Below are 20,081 nucleotides of genomic sequence, written 5' to 3' on the forward strand. Positions count from 1 at the left end.
TCAGCAAAGGGCTGCGTGACGAGCAGCGCCCTGCACAGCCATCCCACCACAGCTGTTACTAACAACAAACCCTCCCTCCCAGTTACTATAAAAGGTGCAGCTCAGAGCAGCTCTGTTCTCAGCCTTCGTCCTCCGAGCCCGTTGCTGTCGGATCGAAGAACCTCTGCAGCATGGTGAGTCCCGCCTGGGACGGGGGCTGCCTGTCCCCACAGGGCGAGTGGGGGGCAGTCCCAGGCTAGGGAGAAGCAGCTCCCTGGTTCCCGTGGTGCCCTGGGAGGGTTTAGATGTAAGGGAGCTGTACGGGGGGATCAGTCCCGGCCCCTAAAGCCCCAGGTGAGCAGTGTGGGCAGGAGCAGGCGGGCTCCAGAGCTCAGAGGTGTCACAGGAGGGACAGCGCTTGGTGGGTGCTAGTCCAGCGGCTGTTGCTGGCTGGGGCGGGGAAGGGGGTGCAGATGACACAAATTCAGGAGTAGGCAAAGGAGCCAGAACAAGCTGGGGCCGTGCACGCTGGAGTGGGGCTGAGACGCAGGCGGGCGGGGCCGTGTGGAGGGGAGGGAGCCTGCCTGTGGTCTCAGCCAGAGAAGGGAGGAGAGAAGGGGGAGAGGGGCCAGAAAGGAGGTAGCCTGGGGAGTGGGGAGATGCAGGGAGGCCAGAGAGGAGAGGTGACGGAGGCTGGATCCGTGCGGCTGGTGGGAAGGGGGAATTGTAGGGGAATGCAGCAGGAGGGGCCAGATGTGGGGCGAGCGTGAGGAATGAGGTCCCTGAGCCAGGCCGAGAGGCAGAACGGCAGAGGGATGGAGAGGAAAGATAGGCCTGGGCTGCAGCTAGCGACTTGGAGGAAGCAGCACCAGGACTGTGGAGAGGCCAATTGTCATGGAGTCCCCGGGCGATGCTCTGGAACTGCTCCCCACCAAGCCAGTCAGGACTTTGGGGAGCCTCCTCTCCCTTGGAGCAGACTTGTTCAGGGCAAGAAGCTCCCATGTCTTCACCTCCTGGGTCTCTCCTTGGAGCATTCAGCATCCTCTGCCCCTCCGTGCGCTCCCCACAGCGAGTCCTCCGAGGCGGGGTCCTGGGGAAGCCACAGGGTCCTGCACCCCCACTTCACAGTCAGACGTGACTCTCAGCCAGCCAGTAACACAGAGATTTATTCGATGACAGGAACAGGGTCTAAAACAGAGCTTGTAGGTACAGAGAAGCGGACCCCTCGGCCGGGTCCATTCTGGGGGGCAGTGAGCCAGACCCCCACGTCTGCACTTCACTCCTCGTCCCCAGCCAGCTCCAGACTGACAACCCCTCCAGCCCCTCCTCTCTGCTCAGCCCCTTTCCCGGGCCAGGAGGTCACCTGATCCCTTTGTCTCCAACACCTTCAGCTGGCACCTTTGCAGAGGGGGGGCCCAGGCCATCAGTTGCTAGGAGACAGAGTGCCAGGCATTTAGGTGCACTGGCCCTTTGCTCTGCCAGATACTTAAGAACTGCCATGGGGACACTGAGGCACCAACACAGTATTCAGAGAAAACATTAAGCACATTCCTAGTTCATCACACCAATGAACAACAGTGAGCAGGTTTTCTGATGCCCAGGCAGCCGGCCAATCTTTCCCTGCCCCCCCCCCCCCCCCCCCCGAGCCCAGTTTGAGTGGTGCGGGGATGGCGGGTGGCCCTCCCCGGTGTCAGGATCCCTCAAACCCAGAGACTGTCTGTAGTGAAGGGTTGCAGGTCCTGTCCTAGGACCACATGCCCCACAGACAGCAGCTGGGCCCCCCGTCCCACCACGGTTCCTTGTTCTTCGCCTCCAGCGCGAGTGCATTTCCGTCCATGTCGGCCAGGCCGGCGTGCAGATTGGCAATGCCTGCTGGGAGCTGTACTGCCTGGAGCACGGCATCCAGCCGGACGGGCAGATGCCCAGCGACAAGACCATCGGGGGAGGGGACGACTCCTTCAACACCTTCTTCAGCGAGACGGGCGCCGGGAAGCACGTCCCCAGGGCCGTCTTCGTGGACCTGGAGCCCACCGTGATCGGTGAGCACTGCAGGCCGGGGGAGGGATGGGGCTGGGGGCTAGTGATCCCTGTGCAAGCAGGGCCTGTCTCAGAGTTTGCATGCAACAGTCACAATCCGCTGAGCCACGCAGCACCTCTGGCCTGGGTGTGACAGGCTCTGACTCCCTGGGCCACCCTCTGGAATCAGATGGCACAGAGCAGGTGTATGAGCCCTTTGTGGGGCTGCAGGGGCAACACACATCTAGGGCAGGAACGTCAGGGTCTGCGGGTTGGTCAGTGTCACAGGAACAAAGCTACGTGAGCCCTTCAGTTCTCACTCGCTAACCCATGCAGCCCTGCTCAGGTGAGGCACCGAGGTCCCTCCGGGAGGGGCGGGCGCTAACCGGGCTGTGCTGTGAATTCCAGACGAGGTTCGGACCGGCACTTACCGCCAGCTCTTCCACCCAGAGCAGCTCATCACCGGCAAGGAAGATGCTGCCAATAACTATGCCCGTGGGCACTACACAATCGGCAAGGAGATCATCGACCTGGTGCTGGACAGGATCCGGAAGCTGGTAAAGATGTTGGGGCAGGCAGGGGTCTGGGAAGCTCTTGGATTCCCAGTGGAGATAATGCCGAGCGGTGGTTGGATGGTGAGGGAGCACAATCAGCTTCTGCTGCCCACACATTTGCTGGCTTCACCACCAGCTTCCTCCATCACCCTGGGGCAACATGCACCTGGGCCGTGGAGTCTGCAGGTCCCAGCATGCAGGGATCCACTTGGAGTCGAGTGGCCTCTCTGCTTGAATCTAGCTGGAGACCTGCAACTGCGTCCCCAGGCTACACCTCAGTCTGGAAGACGAGGACGGCTAGAATCTGCCCTATGGTATGGCAGTGAGGCGCGGCCTCGGAGTCATGGTGACCTGCTAAAGCAGCCTTCATCTGGGCTCTGTCTGTGCCCTCAGGGTGCAGGGGAACTCCAGTGCCCGAGTGTGTGCAGTGAATTCAGGCTGTCTCAGGCACTGGCTGGAGCTGTGCTCACCCCTTCCCAAGGGAGCTAGAACAGTTCCTGTCACTCCTGGGGCAGGGGACCCCAAACTGCTTTCAGAGAAGAGGCAGAGAAGTGCAGCTCCAGGACAGGCTCTGGCATGGGAGGCACAGGATGGGAAAGCCTGGGACGGGGGACGATGAGAGGGGATGAGTTCCCCATCCACACAGGAAAAGGAATCGGTGGAAAGGCTCTGTGTATCCAGCCTCTTGCTTTCAGCAGTGCTGGCGCTACTCCGCATCCAATGCTGAAGTCGTGCTGGTGCCACCCTAACTCACACCAGCAAGCTCCCTGGTGAGCCGGGAGGTTAGCGGTATTGGCAGAGAGAAGCACCGGACCCAGAGTGGTGAGAAGGAGATTAAAGTGAGGGTTAGTAATGGGGCTCTGGGAGCAGAAGGGCGAGTTGGGGGTGTGTGTGAGGAGGCTTTTAAGAGTCAGGCTAAAGACAGGCAAGGGGTGAAAGACAGAGAGTGGGTGAGAGTGAGTCAGGACGAGGGTCCTGGAAGCTGACACATTTTCCATAAATCTCTTTCTGCTGGAACCCATTCACCTTCCCCCCTGGGGTCCTGAGCATCGAAAGCCCTCTGGAGCCCTCCTGCCATCGCACAGCAAAGCTGTGAAATCCTGGGGTCCCGCTGCACAGCGGGTGGGACGACTGGCAGGGTGCTGAGCAATACAGGCTGCTCTGCTACAAGGCCTGGGAGAGAGACACCCATCTCACTCCAGCTGACTGCCCCGTTCCCAGGCTGAGCCCTCTCTCTTTTCTGGATCCCCACAGGCCGACCAGTGCACGGGGCTCCAGGGCTTCCTCATCTTCCACAGCTTCGGGGGTGGCACCGGCTCCGGATTCACCTCCCTGCTGATGGAGCGTCTCTCCGTTGACTATGGCAAGAAATCCAAGCTGGAGTTCTCCATCTACCCAGCGCCGCAGATATCCACTGCGGTGGTGGAGCCCTACAACTCCATCCTGACCACCCACACCACCCTAGAGCACTCGGACTGTGCCTTCATGGTAGACAACGAGGCCATCTATGACATCTGCCGCAGGAACCTGGACATCGAGCGCCCCACCTACACCAACCTGAACCGGCTGATAGGTCAGATTGTGTCCTCCATCACTGCCTCCCTCCGATTCGATGGTGCCCTCAATGTGGATCTGACTGAGTTCCAGACCAACCTGGTGCCCTACCCCCGTATCCACTTCCCACTGGCCACCTACGCCCCCGTCATCTCTGCAGAGAAGGCCTATCATGAGCAGCTCTCGGTGGCTGAGATCACAAACGCCTGCTTTGAGCCAGCCAACCAGATGGTGAAGTGTGACCCCCGCCATGGCAAATACATGGCCTGCTGCCTCTTGTACCGTGGTGACGTGGTACCCAAGGACGTCAATGCTGCTATTGCCACCATCAAAACCAAGCGCAGCATCCAGTTCGTAGACTGGTGCCCAACTGGCTTCAAGGTTGGTATCAACTACCAGCCTCCCACTGTGGTTCCTGGCGGTGACCTGGCCAAGGTGCAGCGGGCCGTGTGCATGCTGAGCAACACCACAGCCATTGCCGAGGCCTGGGCTCGGCTGGACCACAAGTTTGACCTGATGTATGCCAAGCGAGCCTTTGTGCACTGGTACGTGGGAGAGGGCATGGAGGAGGGGGAGTTCTCCGAGGCCCGGGAGGACATGGCTGCCCTGGAGAAGGATTACGAGGAGGTGGGGACAGACAGTGTGGATGGAGAAGGAGAGGAAGAGGAAGGTGATGAATACTAGAGGGTAAATGTCCTGTTTGGACGGCTGGGAAAGAGGCTCATGTCTTCCTCACTGATGCACTTGGGACAACTGTCCACCTTAAATAAAACAGTTCCTCCAGTCACGTTTGCTGCATCCATTTACCTGTTCCCAATCTGAGCTGTGCCCCTTCGTCCCATGCCTGGCGCAGCCACTGGAAGGACGTGGACGCAATCCCTGTTATCAGCCAGGCTAAACTTGACAATCTGCCAGCTGCCCAAGTGCACTTCACTAGCTCGACATGGAACTGCTGTGCCATTGTCCCATCCCCTGGCACAGAGCTTTGTGCGAGGGGCTCCTGGTGAGATACACAGACCGTAACCCTAGACAATGGTGTCACGGAGTCCCTGGGCGATGCTCTGGAACCGCTTCCCACAAAGCCAGGCAGGACTTTGGGGAGCCTCCTCTCCCTCAGAGCAGACTGTCTCCAGGGCAAGAAGCTCACATGGCTTCACTCCCTGGGTCTGACCCCTCCATGCACTTCCCACAGCGAGTCCGCCCCAGCGGGGTCCTGGGGAAGCCACAGGGTCCTGCACCCCCACTTCACAGTCAGACGTGACTCTCAGCCAGCCAGTAACACAGAGGTTTATTCGATGACAGGCACACAGTCTAAAACAGAGCTTGTAGGTACAGAGAACGGGACGCCACAGCTGGGTCCATTCTGGGGCCCAGCAAGGCAGACACCCACGTCTGCCCTCACTTCCCATCCTCCAGCCCCTCCTTTCTGGCCTTTGTCTCTTTCCAAGGCCAGGAGGTCACCTGATCTCTTTGTTCTCCTTTAGCCATCCCCTTGCAGGGGGGAAGGGCCTCCGCCATTTGTTGCCAGGAGACAGTGTCGGCCATTTATTTACACTGGAGACTTAAGAAATGCATAGGAGAAACTGAGGCACCCACACAGTATTCAGAGGAAACATTAAGAACAGTCCCACTTTGTCACAAATGCTGACTGGGTCATGAGTGACAGGGAGAATCAGATGGAGGGGAAGAGGGAAACCAGTGGGATGTGTAGATCCCTGGGGTTGGGGTGCTGGGGCCAGCCCATGGGCCCCGAAGATCATGGGCCCCGAAGATCATGGGCCCAATCCAACACTATATATTGGCTGGGGACGTGGAACCCTCCTCCGTGGTGCTGCTAAGAAATAACCCTCCCTGGTCTCTTCATTGCTCTCCCAGGTCTTCTCGTCCATCTCTGCTTTTCCCTTTGCCTCCCATGTCACCTCCGATACCTTTCACACGGGATCTCGTACAACACAGATACTGGTGATGAGAGGACTGACTGTATCCATTAAATGTCCATGTTCTCGGTAGCCTAGCACCTTGGAACCTGGTTCACTCCTTCAGAATACAGTGGGAGGGGAGAGGTCTGCTCCTGACCTTTGACTCATACGCCATCCACAGGGAGCCCATCTGGCAATGGCATTTCCTTCCATGAGGCAGTCAGGTTGGGCGGGAGAGTCCGCCTGAGCTTCCCTATCCGCTGGACAGCCGTTAGTGAAGACATTGTCAGCCGGGAGGGAGGGAGAGCGCTGCAGGGGCCAATCCTGAGAGCTTGGACCCCCACAGGACTGATGGCTGTTTGCCAGCATCCTTTCCTGTTTCTCTTTTCCTTTAACCTAAGTGCTCTCCACCCCTTCTCTCCTCTGTCTCCCAGGCCGAGTGCCTCTGTCAGAGGGAGACTTTCCCCCAATGCCTCCTGGCTCCTAGCAACTGTGCTCTTGGGAGAACGGCTGCTGGACTCTAACCGCTTTGAAACCACCCATGGAGAGGTTACAGAAACGGGACAGCCCGTTCTAGGAGAGCCGGGGTGCAGCCGTGTGAGTCCCAGGATGTTAGAGAGACAAGGGGGGGAGGGAATAGCTTTGATTGGCCCCACTAATGTAGGTGAGAGAGAGCAGCTTTCACAGGCCTGAGGCAGAGCTCTGTCTCTCTCACCCTCAGAAACGGGCCCAATAGAAGCTATTCCCTCCCCCACTCATTCTAGGAGCCTCACACAAGGGACGTCAGCCTCCCCACCCCTATCAGTGCCGTATGTGCTGGGTGTCTGGCCGTGCCCCCTCCATGCTCACCTGGGACTCCAGCAGCGCCAGCGCCCTCAGAACAGCACCTTGTCCGTGCCAGGGGGACTCTGGGAGCGTCCTGGAGCCGTGCCTGTTGGCTCTCATCAAGCACACCCCAGCAGTGGCCGACCTAGCGTTTCCACCCCAAGGAGAGAGGTGTGCTAGAAACACAAGGCAGAAGATCCAGGCTCAGTACAATAATTTCCAGCTCCACAAATCTACCAGCCTAGAACCTATTAGTTCACATAACAACCTGGCCTTGAGTGCTGTGAATTTCAAGAGGCCTTAGAGCATGTTCAGTGTCTCTGGGGGCTCAGGACTAGGTGCCCTGTGTGACCCGACGGAGCATGTGTATGTCAGGGGTTATGCACAACTAGCGCAATGTCTGGATAATAAATAAAAACAGTAACACACGTTAGCAGTGAAAGGGTTAACAGTGAGGGGGACCCCCACAAGGAACTGAAAGGAGGATCCTCTCTAGGGATGTAGAAAAATTGGAGCTGGGGCAGAAAAGAGCCCCAGAGAGGACTGAGGGCCAGCACTAATGGCTTGCAGAGCTCCATCTGTTTAGATGAAGCTGGAGATGTGACTTGCCTGCGTGTGTCAGGACCTTCGGGGGAGAACACAGCGGGTGCTAACGGGCTCGTTAGTCTAGTGGAGCTGGGCAGAACCAGAGCCAACGGCTGGAAGCTGAAACCAGACTAATTCTAACGAGAAACGGGGCACAAATTAACAGCGCGGGTGATTAGCCACGGGCATTGCCAACTGGCTGGCTGGCTTCCCACTGGGCCTCGTGCCTTCCTGGATGATGCTTTTGCCGGACAAGTCCCTGGGCTCCAGGCAGGGGTGACGGGGTGAAATGCAATGGCCAGGGCTGGGGGGGTCAGATTCTGTGATCTAAAGGTCCCTCCTGGCCGTCCCCTCTATGACTCTTCCAGTGGCACATCAATAGTGTCTAACCTCCTAGTGCACTGCCCTGACATCACAATCAGCCTGAGCTTTCCATTGGCTGCAGCACCTGCCAGTCAGCAGGGGAGGAGTGTGATGGGCTGCTGGTGAGCACCTGCCTTGCACCCCCGTGTACCGCCGAGGGCGCCTGCAGGCAGGGCAGTGCAGACCTCTCCTGATGCACTAAGGTAGAGCGGTGGGGATCCCAGCAAGCGCTGAGATGCCTTGGGAGAGGGAAGAGCTGGACGGGGGATGGGGAAGGGAACAGCTGGTGACTGGAGAGTGCCTGATGCAATTGGTGCAGAGCAGAGAGGGGAAAAGGGATGTAGCAAGAAGCACGAGGGTCAGACAAGGGCTGGTCTCCTGGACACGGGCCTAATACCCTCAGCCTACAGGGAGCCTGGCCCCACGCTCTGCCCTGGGAAGGGTCATAAACCTCAGCCAACGGTGAGCTCAACAGCTCCCCACCCCAGCAGGCCTCCCCTGCCAGGACAGGGGTGGGTCTGGCCTGTGGGCTATGGGCTACAGCTCCCCAGCACGTCTTAGAACCTCAGCGAGGGCGGCTGGTCAGATCTCACCCAGAGTATCAACAAAACATCTATGGCCAATTGGCTTAAAGAGGGGAAGAAGTTTATACACTAGTATTAGCAATGGTATGGGCCCATCTCGAGACGGAGTGGTAAAACTGTCAATAATGATGTAGAAAAGGCAGAAGTGTTCAATAAATATTTCGGGGCTGTATCTCAAAACAAGCTGAACGATGTCTCCAAATTATACATGACCATCACTTACTTGCTTTTTCATTGGTAATGAAGGAAGATGTTAAACAGCACCTACCAAAGCTAAACATTTTAAAATCAGCAAATCAACATAACTTGCACCCAAGAGTTTTAAAAGAGCTGGCCGGGGAGCTCTCCAAATCAATGGTATTAATTTTTTGTAAGGCTTGGAAAATTGGAGAAGTTCAAGAGGACTGAAAGAAAGCTGAAGTTGTGTAATTATTTAAAAAGGGTAAACAGATGACCCAGGTCACTCTAGGTCAGTGAGTCTGACATCACTCCCAGGGAAAATTATTGAACAGCTGATATGACACTATCAATATGACCAGGTAATTAAGACCAGTCACTATAGTTTCCTGGAAAGCAGGTCTTGTTAGACAAACTTGAGATCATTCTTTGACAAGGTTACAAGTGGGTCTGAAAAAGGGATTGGTGTTGACCCACTACATATGGATGTGTGTGAGGCACTTGACTCATTACTGCACAACATTGATTCAAATATGTGCACTGTGTAAAATCAGTGCAGCACATATTAAAAGGAGTAAAAACTGGCTAACTGATAGATCTCAAAATGTAACTCAGTGGTTTGAGCATTGGCCTGCTAAACCCACGGTTGTAAGTTCAGTCCTTGAAGGGGCCACTTAGGGATCTGGGGCAAAATCAGTACTTGGTCCTGCTAGTGAAGGCAGGGGGCTGGGCTCAATGATCTTTGAAGGTCTCTTCCAGCTCTATGAAACAGGTATAACTGTTAATGTAGAATAACTAGATAGTGGGGTCCCTGGGGGCTGGTTTTTAGCCCATTATCTAATATTTTTATTAATGATTCAGAAGAAAAACAATCATTGCTCAGAGAGTTTCCAGATGATGTACAGCTTGGGGTGAGGTGGTAAATAGTGACAAGGACCGACCCCCTACACGGAGTAATCTGGATTGGTTGGACAGCTGGGCACAATCCAACAACATGGGTTAATATGGCCAATCACAATGTCACACATCTAGGAACAAAAAATGTAGGTCGTACGTACATGATGGCGAATTACAGTCTGGAAGGAAGTGAAACTGATTTGTAGATTATTGTAGATACCAACTGCCTGAGAGTCAGGGGCACAGGTTGTTCTTGTCCAGCCTCCTGGTTGAGGGCAAGGGCCAGGCAGGAGCCCACGTGTGCTGCAGATGAACAAATGGCTGTGCAGATGGTGTCCATGGGAGGGCTTTGGCTTCCGTGACCATGGGATTCTGTTCCAGGCAGGAGGTGGGAGGAGATGGAGTACACAGACTCAGAAACCTAGCGAGGAGGGCTCTAAGCTAGGTTCCAGGGTAGGTGACAAAAGCCCAGAGGTAAGCATAAAAAAGGCAGTCTTAACAGAGGGCTGCCAAGAGAAGAATTCTTTGTCTCCTTAAATGAAGGATAAAGATGGAGTCACTCTCTGTTCCTTATATTTCCAAAGGTCCTGCCTCTGGTTTACATGCCAGGCGTGCTGGGGATTCAGTCTCCTGTGTCTCTTTGGGGTGCAGGAGCTGTGTTAATAATTCATTGTCTCTCGAGTTCAGGGTTCGGATAATCCCGGCTAGGTTGGCTCGATTCATAGATTCTAGGACTGGAAGGGACCTCGAGAGGTCATCGAGTCCAGTCCCCTGCCCTCATGGCAGGACCAAATACTGTCTAGACCATCCCGGATAGAGGTTTATCTAACCTATTCTTAAATATCTCCAGAGATGGAGATTCAACAACCTCCCTAGGCAATTTATTCCAGTGTATAACCACCCTGACAATTAAGAGCTTTTTCCTAATGTCCAGCCTAAACCTCCCTTGCTGCAGTTTAAGCCCATTGCTTCTTGTTCTATCATTGGAGGCTAAGGTGAACAAGTTTTCTCCCTCCTCCTTATGACACCCTTTTAGATACCTGAAAACTGCTATCATGTCCCCTCTCAGTTTTCTCTTTTCCAAACTAAATAAACCCAATTCTTTCAACCTTCCTTCATAGGTCATGTTCTCAAGACTTTTAATCATTCTTGTTGCTCTTCTCTGGACTCTCTCCTGTTTCTCCACATCTTTCTTGAAATGCAGTGCCCAGAACTGGCCACAATACTCCAGCTGAGGCCTAACCAGCGCAGAGTAGAGCGGAAGAATGACTTCTCGTATCTTGTTTACAACACACCTGTTAATGCATCCCAGAATCACGTTTGCTTTTTTTGCAACAGTATCACACTGTTGACTCATATTTAGCTTATGGTCCACTATGACCCCTAGATCCAGGCAGGAGCCCAAGTGGGCTTTGTTTACTGCTAATATGTAAACGGAGGTAAACCCACATTCCTCTGTCTAGGACAGCCCTGTTTATCGCCTTTACCTAGGCTGGCCTGTCGTGTCTTAAACATGGCCAAGTAACATCAAACAGAGAGAATTCCTAACTTCACATGGAACATTAACACTTGCATTTTACACGGATACGAATAACCAGCGCGTTATTAGCTTTCAGGCGATAGCTCACGAGGCATATTTTGTACTGATCTGATTCCAGTAATGTGTTATGGTGTGAATAAGGGCGTACCGAGGGTCACTAATGGGGATTCCGTAGCCTCCCTTGGGAGCCTATTCCAGAATTTAACTACCCAGAGAGAAAGATTTTCCTAGGGCGATGTCTAAACTATGGACCTGACAGCAGTATGGTGTACCACTACAGCTGCGCCGCTGTAAAGTCTGCCGTGTAGACGCTCTTTGCCGGCAGCAGAGAGCTCTCCCGTCAGCATTATTAAACCACCCCCAACAAGCGTCGGTAGCAGCGTCGGTGGGAGACCCTCTCTTGCCAACATAGCATTGTCCACACCAGCGCTTTTGTTGGTGAAACTTATGTCTGTCAGGCGTGTGGTTTTTTTCACACCCCTGACCAACAAAAGTGTTATAAACAAAAGTGGTGGTGTAGCCAAAGCCCTAATCTCTAACCTAAATCTCCCTGGCCGCAGAGTAAACCCATGCGCTGCATCTGAGGGTGCTAAAGGAGTTGACACATGTGATTGCAGAGCCATTGGCCATTATCTTTGAAAACTCATGGCGATTGGGGGAGGTCCCGGATGACTGGAAAAAGGCTAATGTAGTGCCCATCTTTAAAAAAGGGAAGAAGGAGGATCCAGGGAACTACAGGTCAGTCAGCCTCACCTCAGTCCCTGGAAAAATCATGAAGCAGGTCCTCAAGGAATCAATTCTGAAGCACTCAGAGGAGAGGAAAGTGATCAGGAACAGTCAGCATGGATTAACCAAGGGCACGTCATGCCTGACTAACCTAATTGCCTTCTATGAGGAGATAACTGGGTCTGTGGATGAGGGGAAAGCAGGTGGTGCGTTATTCCTTGACTTTAGCAAAGCTTTTGATATGGTCCCCCACAGTGTTCTTGCCAGCAAGTTAAAGAAGTATGGGCTGGATGAATGGACTATAAGGTGGATAGAAAGCTGGCTAGATTGTCGGGCTCAATGGGTAGTGATCAATGGCTCCATGTCTAGTTGGCAGCTGGTTTCAGGATTGGTCCTGGGGCCGGTTTTGTTCAATATCTTCATTAATGAGCTGGAGGATGGCGTGGACTGCACCCTCAGCAAGTTTGCAGATGACACTAAACTGGGAGGAGTGGTAGATAGGCTGGAGGGTAGGGACAGGATATAGAAGGACCTAGACAAATTAGAGGATTGGGCCAAAAGAAACCTGATGAGGTTCAACAAGGACAAGTGCAGAGTCCTGCACTTAGGATGGAAGAATCCCATTCACTGCTACAGACTAGGGACCGAGTGGCTAGACAGCAGTTCTGCAGAAAAGGACCTAGGGGTTACAGTGGATGAGAAGCTGGATATGAGTCAATAGTGTGCCCTTGTTGCCAAGAAGGCTAGCGGCATTTTGGGCTGTATAAATAGGGGCATTGCCAGCAGATTGAGGTCGCTTTGGATCCTGATCCTGCCTCGAAAGTGCTTGTGACCTCTCCCAGCTTGGGGTCATCTGCACATTTCATAAGCAGCCTCTTCACTCCATTATCCACGTTGTGAATGAAAATATTAAATGATACCTGACCCAGGACTGCCCCCTGCAGAACCCCCCTAGATACACACTCCCAGTTTGACAATGAACCCTGGATAACTACTCTTAGGGTGCGGCCTTTCAGCCAGTGGTGCACCCACCAGACAGGAATTTCATCTAGACCCCATGCCCTAGTTCGTTTAGGAGAATGTCATGTGGGACTGTGCCAAAAGCCATACTGCCATCCAGATAGATCACGTCCACTGCTTCCCCCAGCCACCAGGCCAGTGACCCAGGAAGGGAGGTGGTTTGCCATGATTTGTTCTTGGCAAATCCATGTTGGTTTTTACTTATGTAACCCTTCTGCCCCTCTGAGTTGGCAGCAATAAGGGCCGGGTTCAGTATCCAGGGGTTCTGTTTCAATAACACAATGCATAACCGGCTTGAGCCCCCACCCAGTGACCTGGGACACTTACATACCACACCCCCCTGGGAGCCTCTAGGAGGCAATACTTCCCCTCTCGCAAGCACGGAGTCTGAGTGTAGCAAATTCCTTTTAATAAAGGAGGGAACAATGCGGCATCCCATTGGAGAAACACCACAAACAGGGTTATAACACAAACCATAAGCAAAAACCCACCTCCAAGTATGTTTGGCAATGTCCTTTTCCCCTTAGGATCTTAAGTCCAATCACTCCAAAGCCCAACAACCCAAAAGTCTCTGGTCAGTGCCACTCCAGAGTTCAGAAGTTTATCTGCAGAGTTTTACCCCCCCAGCCTGGGTGGAAATGCGGGGGGGGGGGGCCACACAGAGTGTTAAGGGGCATCTTACGTGGGCCAGGGCCAACTGCTCTGCCTCTCCAAGGAGTTCAGCTGCAGCCTTCACCACGACCAGCTCCACCACACCAGCTGTGTTGCTCCTCCAGCCGACCCGTGAGCCATGCCAGCCGTCCCTGCAAACCACTCCACTCCGCTCACTGTTCCATGGGCTGCTCCAACATGCTGCAAACTTCTCCGCTCTGCCAGCCGCTTAGCGATAGGTCTTCAGGCTCCCCCACTAGTTAACACAGCACTCCGTGATCTCAGCTCAGTAAGCTTAGCTCTTTTAGTGATTTCAGCTCGTAGTAGGGGAGCCCCAGTGCTGGTGCACCATTGGCCCAACGTGAATTCAGCTCAGCCACCTCTAGATGGACTCCTATTGGAATCAAAATTAGCTCTACTCTTTAACAGCGGAGAGAGGAGGATGTGCAATTGGTGTTCCAGGCCCTCAGAAGGGACCCATACCATCAGGCACACACATCCCAGTCCCCAACCTCTCTCAATTCACTGGGTTTTGGAACCCATGTCCCTTGTCTAGCAAGTGTCACTTAATTGATACTGAGACATCTCTGTCATAAAACAGTCTCATAGTTCCTCATTCACATAATCAGGGTGACAACACTTTATTCCTCCTGCCCCAATAACAAAGAAATTGGGGATCCCAGAGCTGTCAAAATAACCATCCCAGGCTGCCGTGGGCTATGGTAGGTGGGGTGGGTGTGCCAATGCAAATACCTGGAATTCCTTTCCACACTCCCCATATTTCACCACCAGATGTCAGGGTAGAGCTCATCCTGACTCTGCTTACATCTAGAACCCTTTTATTGTCTGGGTTCTTTCAAACTGATTGTTCAATCATTTGTTCCAGCTTGTACTATTCCTTTGTGCTCCTCCTTAGCAATTTGGCATCTTTCCCCTTTGTGTGGGGTTCTCTTTTTGATGTTCAGGTCATTAAAGAGCTCCTGATGGAGTCATACTGCTCTTTTACTATTCTTCCCATCTTTGTTTTGTTTCGGGGTAGGTTGCCGTTGTGCCTTTAGTACTGTCTCCTTGAGAAACTGCCAGCTCTCCTGAACTCCTTTTTCCCTTAGATCGTCTTCCCATGGGACCTCACCTCCCAGTTCTCTGAGTCTGTTACAGTCCATTGTCCTGCTCTCGCTCCTTCTTTCCTCAGAATCATGAAATCTGTCACTGTCACCCAAACTGCCTCCACCTTCGGATTCGCTACCAACTCCTCCCTGCTGGAAAGACTCAAGTGAAAAGTGCTGTCCCCCCGGTACCTCCTCCACTTTCTAAAACAAAATGTTGTTTTCAACAGGTGCCAAACATTGACTGGACATTTTCTGTTTTGCTTTATTACTTTTGCAACAGATGTCTGGATAGTTCAAATCCCTCATTATTTGTTCCAGAAATGCCTCATCCACCTATTCTTCCCGATTTGCTGGGCTATAGTAGACTCTTACCATGATGTCACGCCATTTCCCCCCTTTTATCTTTACCCAGAGACTTTCAACTGCCTTGCCTCCCACCTCCGTCTGGCTCTCAGAACAAGTGCATATATTCTTGATGGATAATGCAACCCCTCCTCCCCCTTTTTGTGCCTCTCCTCCCTGACAAGCTATACTCCTTGGTACCAGCATTTCAGTCACAAGATTTATCTCATCACATCTCTGTGAATTCTTCCATCAACCCAGCTACCAGCTCTCAGGGAGGTGGATTTACGACAGTGATGAAAGATCCCCTCCCACCACTGTGGTAAGTGTCCACACTGAGGCGCTAGAGCAGTGCAGCTCCAGCTATAGCATCTGAAGTGTAGACAGAGCCTTAATCCAGGCTATTTTATGAATTAACTTGTTTTACTTTTACTAGAATCCAGTTCAGGGCTGGAGTGGAAGGGGCGGGTGCATTCACCCCAGTTAAAGTAATAAACTGGGACGTGCTGACTCCTTAGAGAACTTAATATCTTCTGCGATGGCCCCCTGCTTGTTACCTGCCTGGCAAGATCTGGGGCGGGAGAGGCTGCAGGAGTGTGCTGGGGAGGAGGACAGGCTGGCGTGGCAGAGAGCTGACACTGTCTAATCATCAGAAAAGTTCACACTCACTGAGGCAGAGAGGTCATGCAGGGGCTCACAGCTCTGGGTAGCCGCAGCAGCGTGTTCCACCATCGCTGGAAGGTTTTAAGAATAGGTTGGACAAACCCCTGTCAGAGATGGTCTAGGGTTACCTGGCCCTGGCTCAGCACCGGGCGCTGGACTAGATGACCTCTCGAGGGCCCTTCCAGCCACACATTTCTATGGTTCTATGAGCTCTGAGTGCGATGCGCTGGCAAAAAAGGCTCATGTTATCCTGGGATGTATAAACTGGGTGGGCACTGAGCAGAAGGCAGGGTGTTCTAATACCTCCTCCTGAGAGGACTGTTGTCCTTTTGGCTCAAGAACTTAGCCAAAATCTGGGGCCCAGCAGGCTTGGTTCTGTTAGGAAGGGCAATCAGTGAACCGGGTGAGGCCTATTCTTGGTGTTATCTTGTTCATTCACAAAGAATACCCACCAAGTCCTCTCCCTCTGGAACGCAGCAGAACCAAACGGCCCAGAAAGCCCCATGCACCACTCCAGGGAACACTGCCCAAGCAGCCCTGTCCCTCGGAGGGCAGGGCCAGCTTTAGGCCTATTCTACCAATTCCCCCAAATCGGGCCCTGCGCCTAAGAGGGCCCCACACCCAGTGAGAATCCCTTCCCTGGCTAGAGGCACCTTTTTAATTTTTACTCACCTGGCAGCACTTCGGGTCTTCAGCAGCACTTCAGCGGTGGGGCCTTCAGTGCCGCTGAAGACCTGGAGTGAGTGAAGGACCCACCGCCAAAGAGCCGCCGAAGACTCGGAGCACCACCTGGTGAGTACAAGCCCCACGTGTTTTTTTTTTTAAATCATCCCTGCTGAGGCCCCGTCGAAACTGTTAGAATTGGGCCCCGCACTTCCTAAAGCCTGCCCTGTCGGAGGGTCACACTCACAGCTCCTTCTCCTGCCTCCAACACCCCCAGCCTGTACCAACACCCCAGCCCTCACACCGCCTTCACCAGCAGGCAAAGCCCTCAGTGCACGAGGGTAAGCTCTGACGTGCCACACACCCAGCCTAGCACAGGGAGCCCCACGGACCCAGACTGTTTTTTTCTAAATCAAAGGGCTCAGTTGAACCTTCTGCTGAGCCTGAAAGAGGGTGCATGGCAGAGCCACTGGCTATAATGAGACTTGTGAGGCTCTTTGGATCCAAGAGCTCTGTGCTGGCAGCCAGTAGCCCCTTTCAGCTGCACCCTCCACTGTCGCGACCACTCTGATGGGCCGCATACCGGTCTGGTATTGAGAACTGGAGACGTTTCAGGCAATATCTACACAAATGAATCTGGGGTCTGGGAAACCTTACACTGAGGTTGCTCAGTCTTTGTGGTTTATCAAAGAGGTGATCACACGGTGACTTGATCGTGCCCTGTAAGTATCTACACGAGGGGATTTCTGGCTCATTAATCTACCAGGGAAAGACAGAACAAAATCCACTGGCTACAAGCTGAAGTCAGGAAAGTTCAGATAAGAAGTAAGACGCAAATTTGTACCAGTGAGGGGGATTAATGGAGCTGGCTGAACTCCCAACTTTTCACAGGAATGGGGATTTTCACAAAATTTTGTTTAGAAAAATATTGAAAAAAGTGTTCTGATAAGAACAGCACATTCTGTTTTTTTTGTTTCAAAGTGACTTTTAATCCCAAAATTTATTTAATTAAAAAAAGTAAAAAAACTGGAGGCAAACGTCTCAGTTTTATCCAAACCGAGCACTTTATGTGACCTGAAACAATTCTTCTTCTGCAAAATGTTGCTTCATGAAAATGTGGTTTGTTTTCATTCCCATGGAATGGAAATGGAAAGTTTCCACCAGCCCGAGGAATTAAGTGTGGAGCAGGTCGCAGAGGGGCCGGGGGGTGGGGATAATGATCAATGGATCCATGTCTAGTTGGCAGCTGGTTTCAAGCGGAGTGCCCCAGGGGTTGGTCCTGGGGCAGGTTTTGTTCTATATCTTCATTAATGAGCTGGAGGATGGCGTGGGCTGCACCTTCAGCAAGTTTTGCAGATGACACTAAACTGGGAGGAGTGGTAGATATGCTGGAGGGTAGGTGTGACGAACTGGGAAAGTTCTTAATGTTTTCTCTGAATACTCTCTTGGTGCCTCAGTGTCCCCATGGCAGTTCTTAAGTATCTGGCAGAGCAAAGGGCCAGTGCACCTAAATACCTGACACTCTGTCTCCTAGCAACTGATGGCCTGGGCCCCTCCTCTGCAAAGGTGCCAGCTGAAGGTGTTGGAGACAAAGGGATCAGGTGACCTCCTGGCCCGGGAAAGGGGCTGAGGAGAGAGGAGGGGCTGGGAGGGGTTGTTAGTCTGGAGCTGGCTGGGGTCAAGGGTGGAGGGCAGACCTGGGGGTCTGGCTCACTGCCCCCCAGAATGGACCCAGCCGAGGGGTCCGGTTCGCTGTATCTGCAAGCTCTGTTTTAGACCCTGTTCCTGTCATCGAATAAACCTCTGTGTTACTGGCTGGCGGAGAGTCACGTCTGACTGCAAAGTGGGGGTGCAGAACCCGGTGGCTTCCCCAGGACCCCGCTGGGGTGGACTCGCTGTGGGAAGCGCACGGAGGGGCAGAGGATGCTAAATGCTCCAAGGAGAGACCCAGGAGGTGAAGCTGTGTGAGCTTCTTGCCCTGAACAAGTCTGCTCCAAGGGAGAGGAGGCTCCCCAAAGTCCTGCCTGGCTTGGTGGGGAGCAGTTCCAGAGCATCGCCCGGTGACTCCGTGACAACTGGTGGCAGCGGCGGGACGTACTGCACCCCGTGAATGGCGCTGCTTGCAGTAAGTGACTGGGGAGCAGTAAAACAAAGGAGGGATAATGAGGACCAGGCGTGCTGAAGGCTCAGAGTGGGACGGTTTCAGGGGGCAGTTAACCTCTGGGAGTGTGTGACCAGCGAGAAGGACTGTTGGAGTAACGGGGTCCCCCTGAGGATTGCAGCGAGCAGTCTCAGGGGCGGAGGAGCTTGCCGCTCGACCCTGGGAGAGAGAAGGATTTTTGCAGTAGCAGGGTTCCCCGGGGGATTGCAGGAGCAGTCCCGGGGCGGAGGAGTCTGCAGCTCGACCCTGGCAAAGAGGTGGTGATCACGAGAAGGGCTGGCACACCAGGGGTTCTTCCTGGAAACCATGGGGGAGCCAAGAGCACACAGGCCTGTGAGTCCAGAGCCACTTGGGAACGGTGAAGTGATGGCCTATCACCATCTCCTTGAGAAGGACATTATGATCCTGTGCACAAAGAGAGGGTTACGCATGGGGAAATTCACCAAGGCACAGTTAATCGTGCAGTTGGAGGAGAAGGACCGCTCTGAGGAGCAGATTCCTGGCCCAGATGGGGCTACAAGAGGATCTGAGAGCAGCTGGAGCATCAGCCAGGCATCCCTGGGAGTCTGGTCCCCAATCAGACGAGGGTCTTCACGATTGGGTTCCCCATCAGGAGATTGGAGACGGATGGGATGGGAGCAGAGCCCGAGAGAGCGAGAGGACCGTGAGAGAAAGCAAGAGCCCGAGGAAAAGCTGCAGGAGAAGCAGCAGCAGCGTGGACTGGTGATGGTGGAGCAGAGAGACATAGGGGGCTGCCCAGGGGTCAGTGGGGAAACAAGCCTGCGGGGGCAAGACCCTGGGACAGAGAGAACTGTGGTGGTGCAGCCCCAGATGCTGAGGGACTGTGGGACCTGGGTGAAGTTCCCTGCGGTGAAGCCCCTCGCCCTGCCTATGGCCCAGATCCCTGTGCAGACCCAGGAGGGGTTGGGCTGGCTGGTAGTTGGGGTTCTCCAGGATATCTGCTGGGAGGCCCTGTTGGGGGGTGACTGTCTCCCCATGGGACAGGATCCAGGCCCCGCTCCTGTAACGGCCGAGGGTTTGAATTCAACTCCAGGGAACCAATTGGCTAGGATGGAAATGGTCAGTGAAAATGCAAATGACCTGGCTGGCAGGGGGGAGGGGCTGCAGGGCTCAGGATACGTGCCTACCTATAACCAGCCCCCTGGGGCTGAATGGGAGGGAGAGATGCTCCCTGCCCCCCTGCACACCGGAGAGGGGGCTCACGCTGGCTCTGATGCTGTGACCAGAGCAGAGAGCTCGCTGCCTGGCCCCACTGGGACAGCAATGGCAGTGCTGAGCACGGGGGCAGCTGAGACCCCAGCTGAGTGCGGGGACACCCAGGCAGGGCAGGTCAGCTGCCAAACAGGTTTGCCTGGTCCAGACGCGCTGCTGGGAAGTGATTACACAGCAGGGAGGGAGCTACCAGGGACAGGGCTCAGGGGGGCTGCGACCCCAGGCCCAGCCAGCGAGAGGGAGCAGGTCCCACTCCCTGCCCCAGCTGCTGAATCCCAGACCGAGCTGCAGAGGGATCCCTCCTTGGAGAAGCTGAGGGAACTTGCTGGCCACAGCGCTGCAAACCCCCTTGGGGAAGGCTGCAGGGACAGAGTCCTGCAGGAGAAGGGATTCCTGTACCGGGAATGGGCTCCCCAAGGGGAAGTAGAACTGGGGGGAATCGGGAGGCAGCTGGTGGTGCCCCAGGAATCCACAGGGTTCTTCCCGTTCGAGCTGCTGGATGGGAGGAGAGTGAGGGGAC

The 20,081-nt window shown here is 54.1% G+C and overlaps 2 protein-coding genes across 9 annotated transcripts in view; both read left to right on the plus strand.

Annotated features, from left to right (window-relative positions):
• The first annotated feature begins 100 nt into the window (after positions 1 to 100).
• Positions 101 to 4,890, plus strand: LOC127059039 (tubulin alpha-1D chain). The gene is made up of 4 exons (XM_050969678.1): positions 101 to 173; positions 1,796 to 2,018; positions 2,404 to 2,552; positions 3,804 to 4,890. Exons 1-4 carry the CDS (start codon positions 171 to 173, stop codon positions 4,785 to 4,787), a joined length of 1,359 nt encoding a protein of 452 aa, XP_050825635.1. The 5' UTR covers positions 101 to 170; the 3' UTR covers positions 4,788 to 4,890.
• An 11,314-nt stretch (positions 4,891 to 16,204) lies between these two features.
• Positions 16,205 to 20,081, plus strand: part of LOC127059034 (dnaJ homolog subfamily B member 2-like) — a 108,695-nt gene continuing 104,818 nt past the window's right edge. For all 8 annotated transcript variants that reach the window (XM_050969669.1, XM_050969671.1, XM_050969660.1 and 5 more), the window contains exon 1: positions 16,205 to 16,296. The gene's annotated coding sequence lies outside the window, so the exon portion shown is untranslated. The remainder of the gene's footprint in view (positions 16,297 to 20,081) is intronic.

Source organism: Gopherus flavomarginatus, chromosome 10 (genome assembly GCF_025201925.1).
Source record: "Gopherus flavomarginatus isolate rGopFla2 chromosome 10, rGopFla2.mat.asm, whole genome shotgun sequence".
Taxonomy (NCBI): Eukaryota; Metazoa; Chordata; order Testudines; family Testudinidae; genus Gopherus; species Gopherus flavomarginatus.

What these genes read in the sequence shown, in the direction of transcription:
- LOC127059039 (XM_050969678.1), top strand. An exon ending in CCTGGAGCCCACCGTGATCG is followed by an intron (nt 2,019 to 2,403) that starts GTGAGCACTGCA and finishes TGTGAATTCCAG; the next exon opens with ACGAGGTTCGGACCGGCACT. An exon ending in TGGACAGGATCCGGAAGCTG is followed by an intron (nt 2,553 to 3,803) that starts GTAAAGATGTTG and finishes GGATCCCCACAG; the next exon opens with GCCGACCAGTGCACGGGGCT.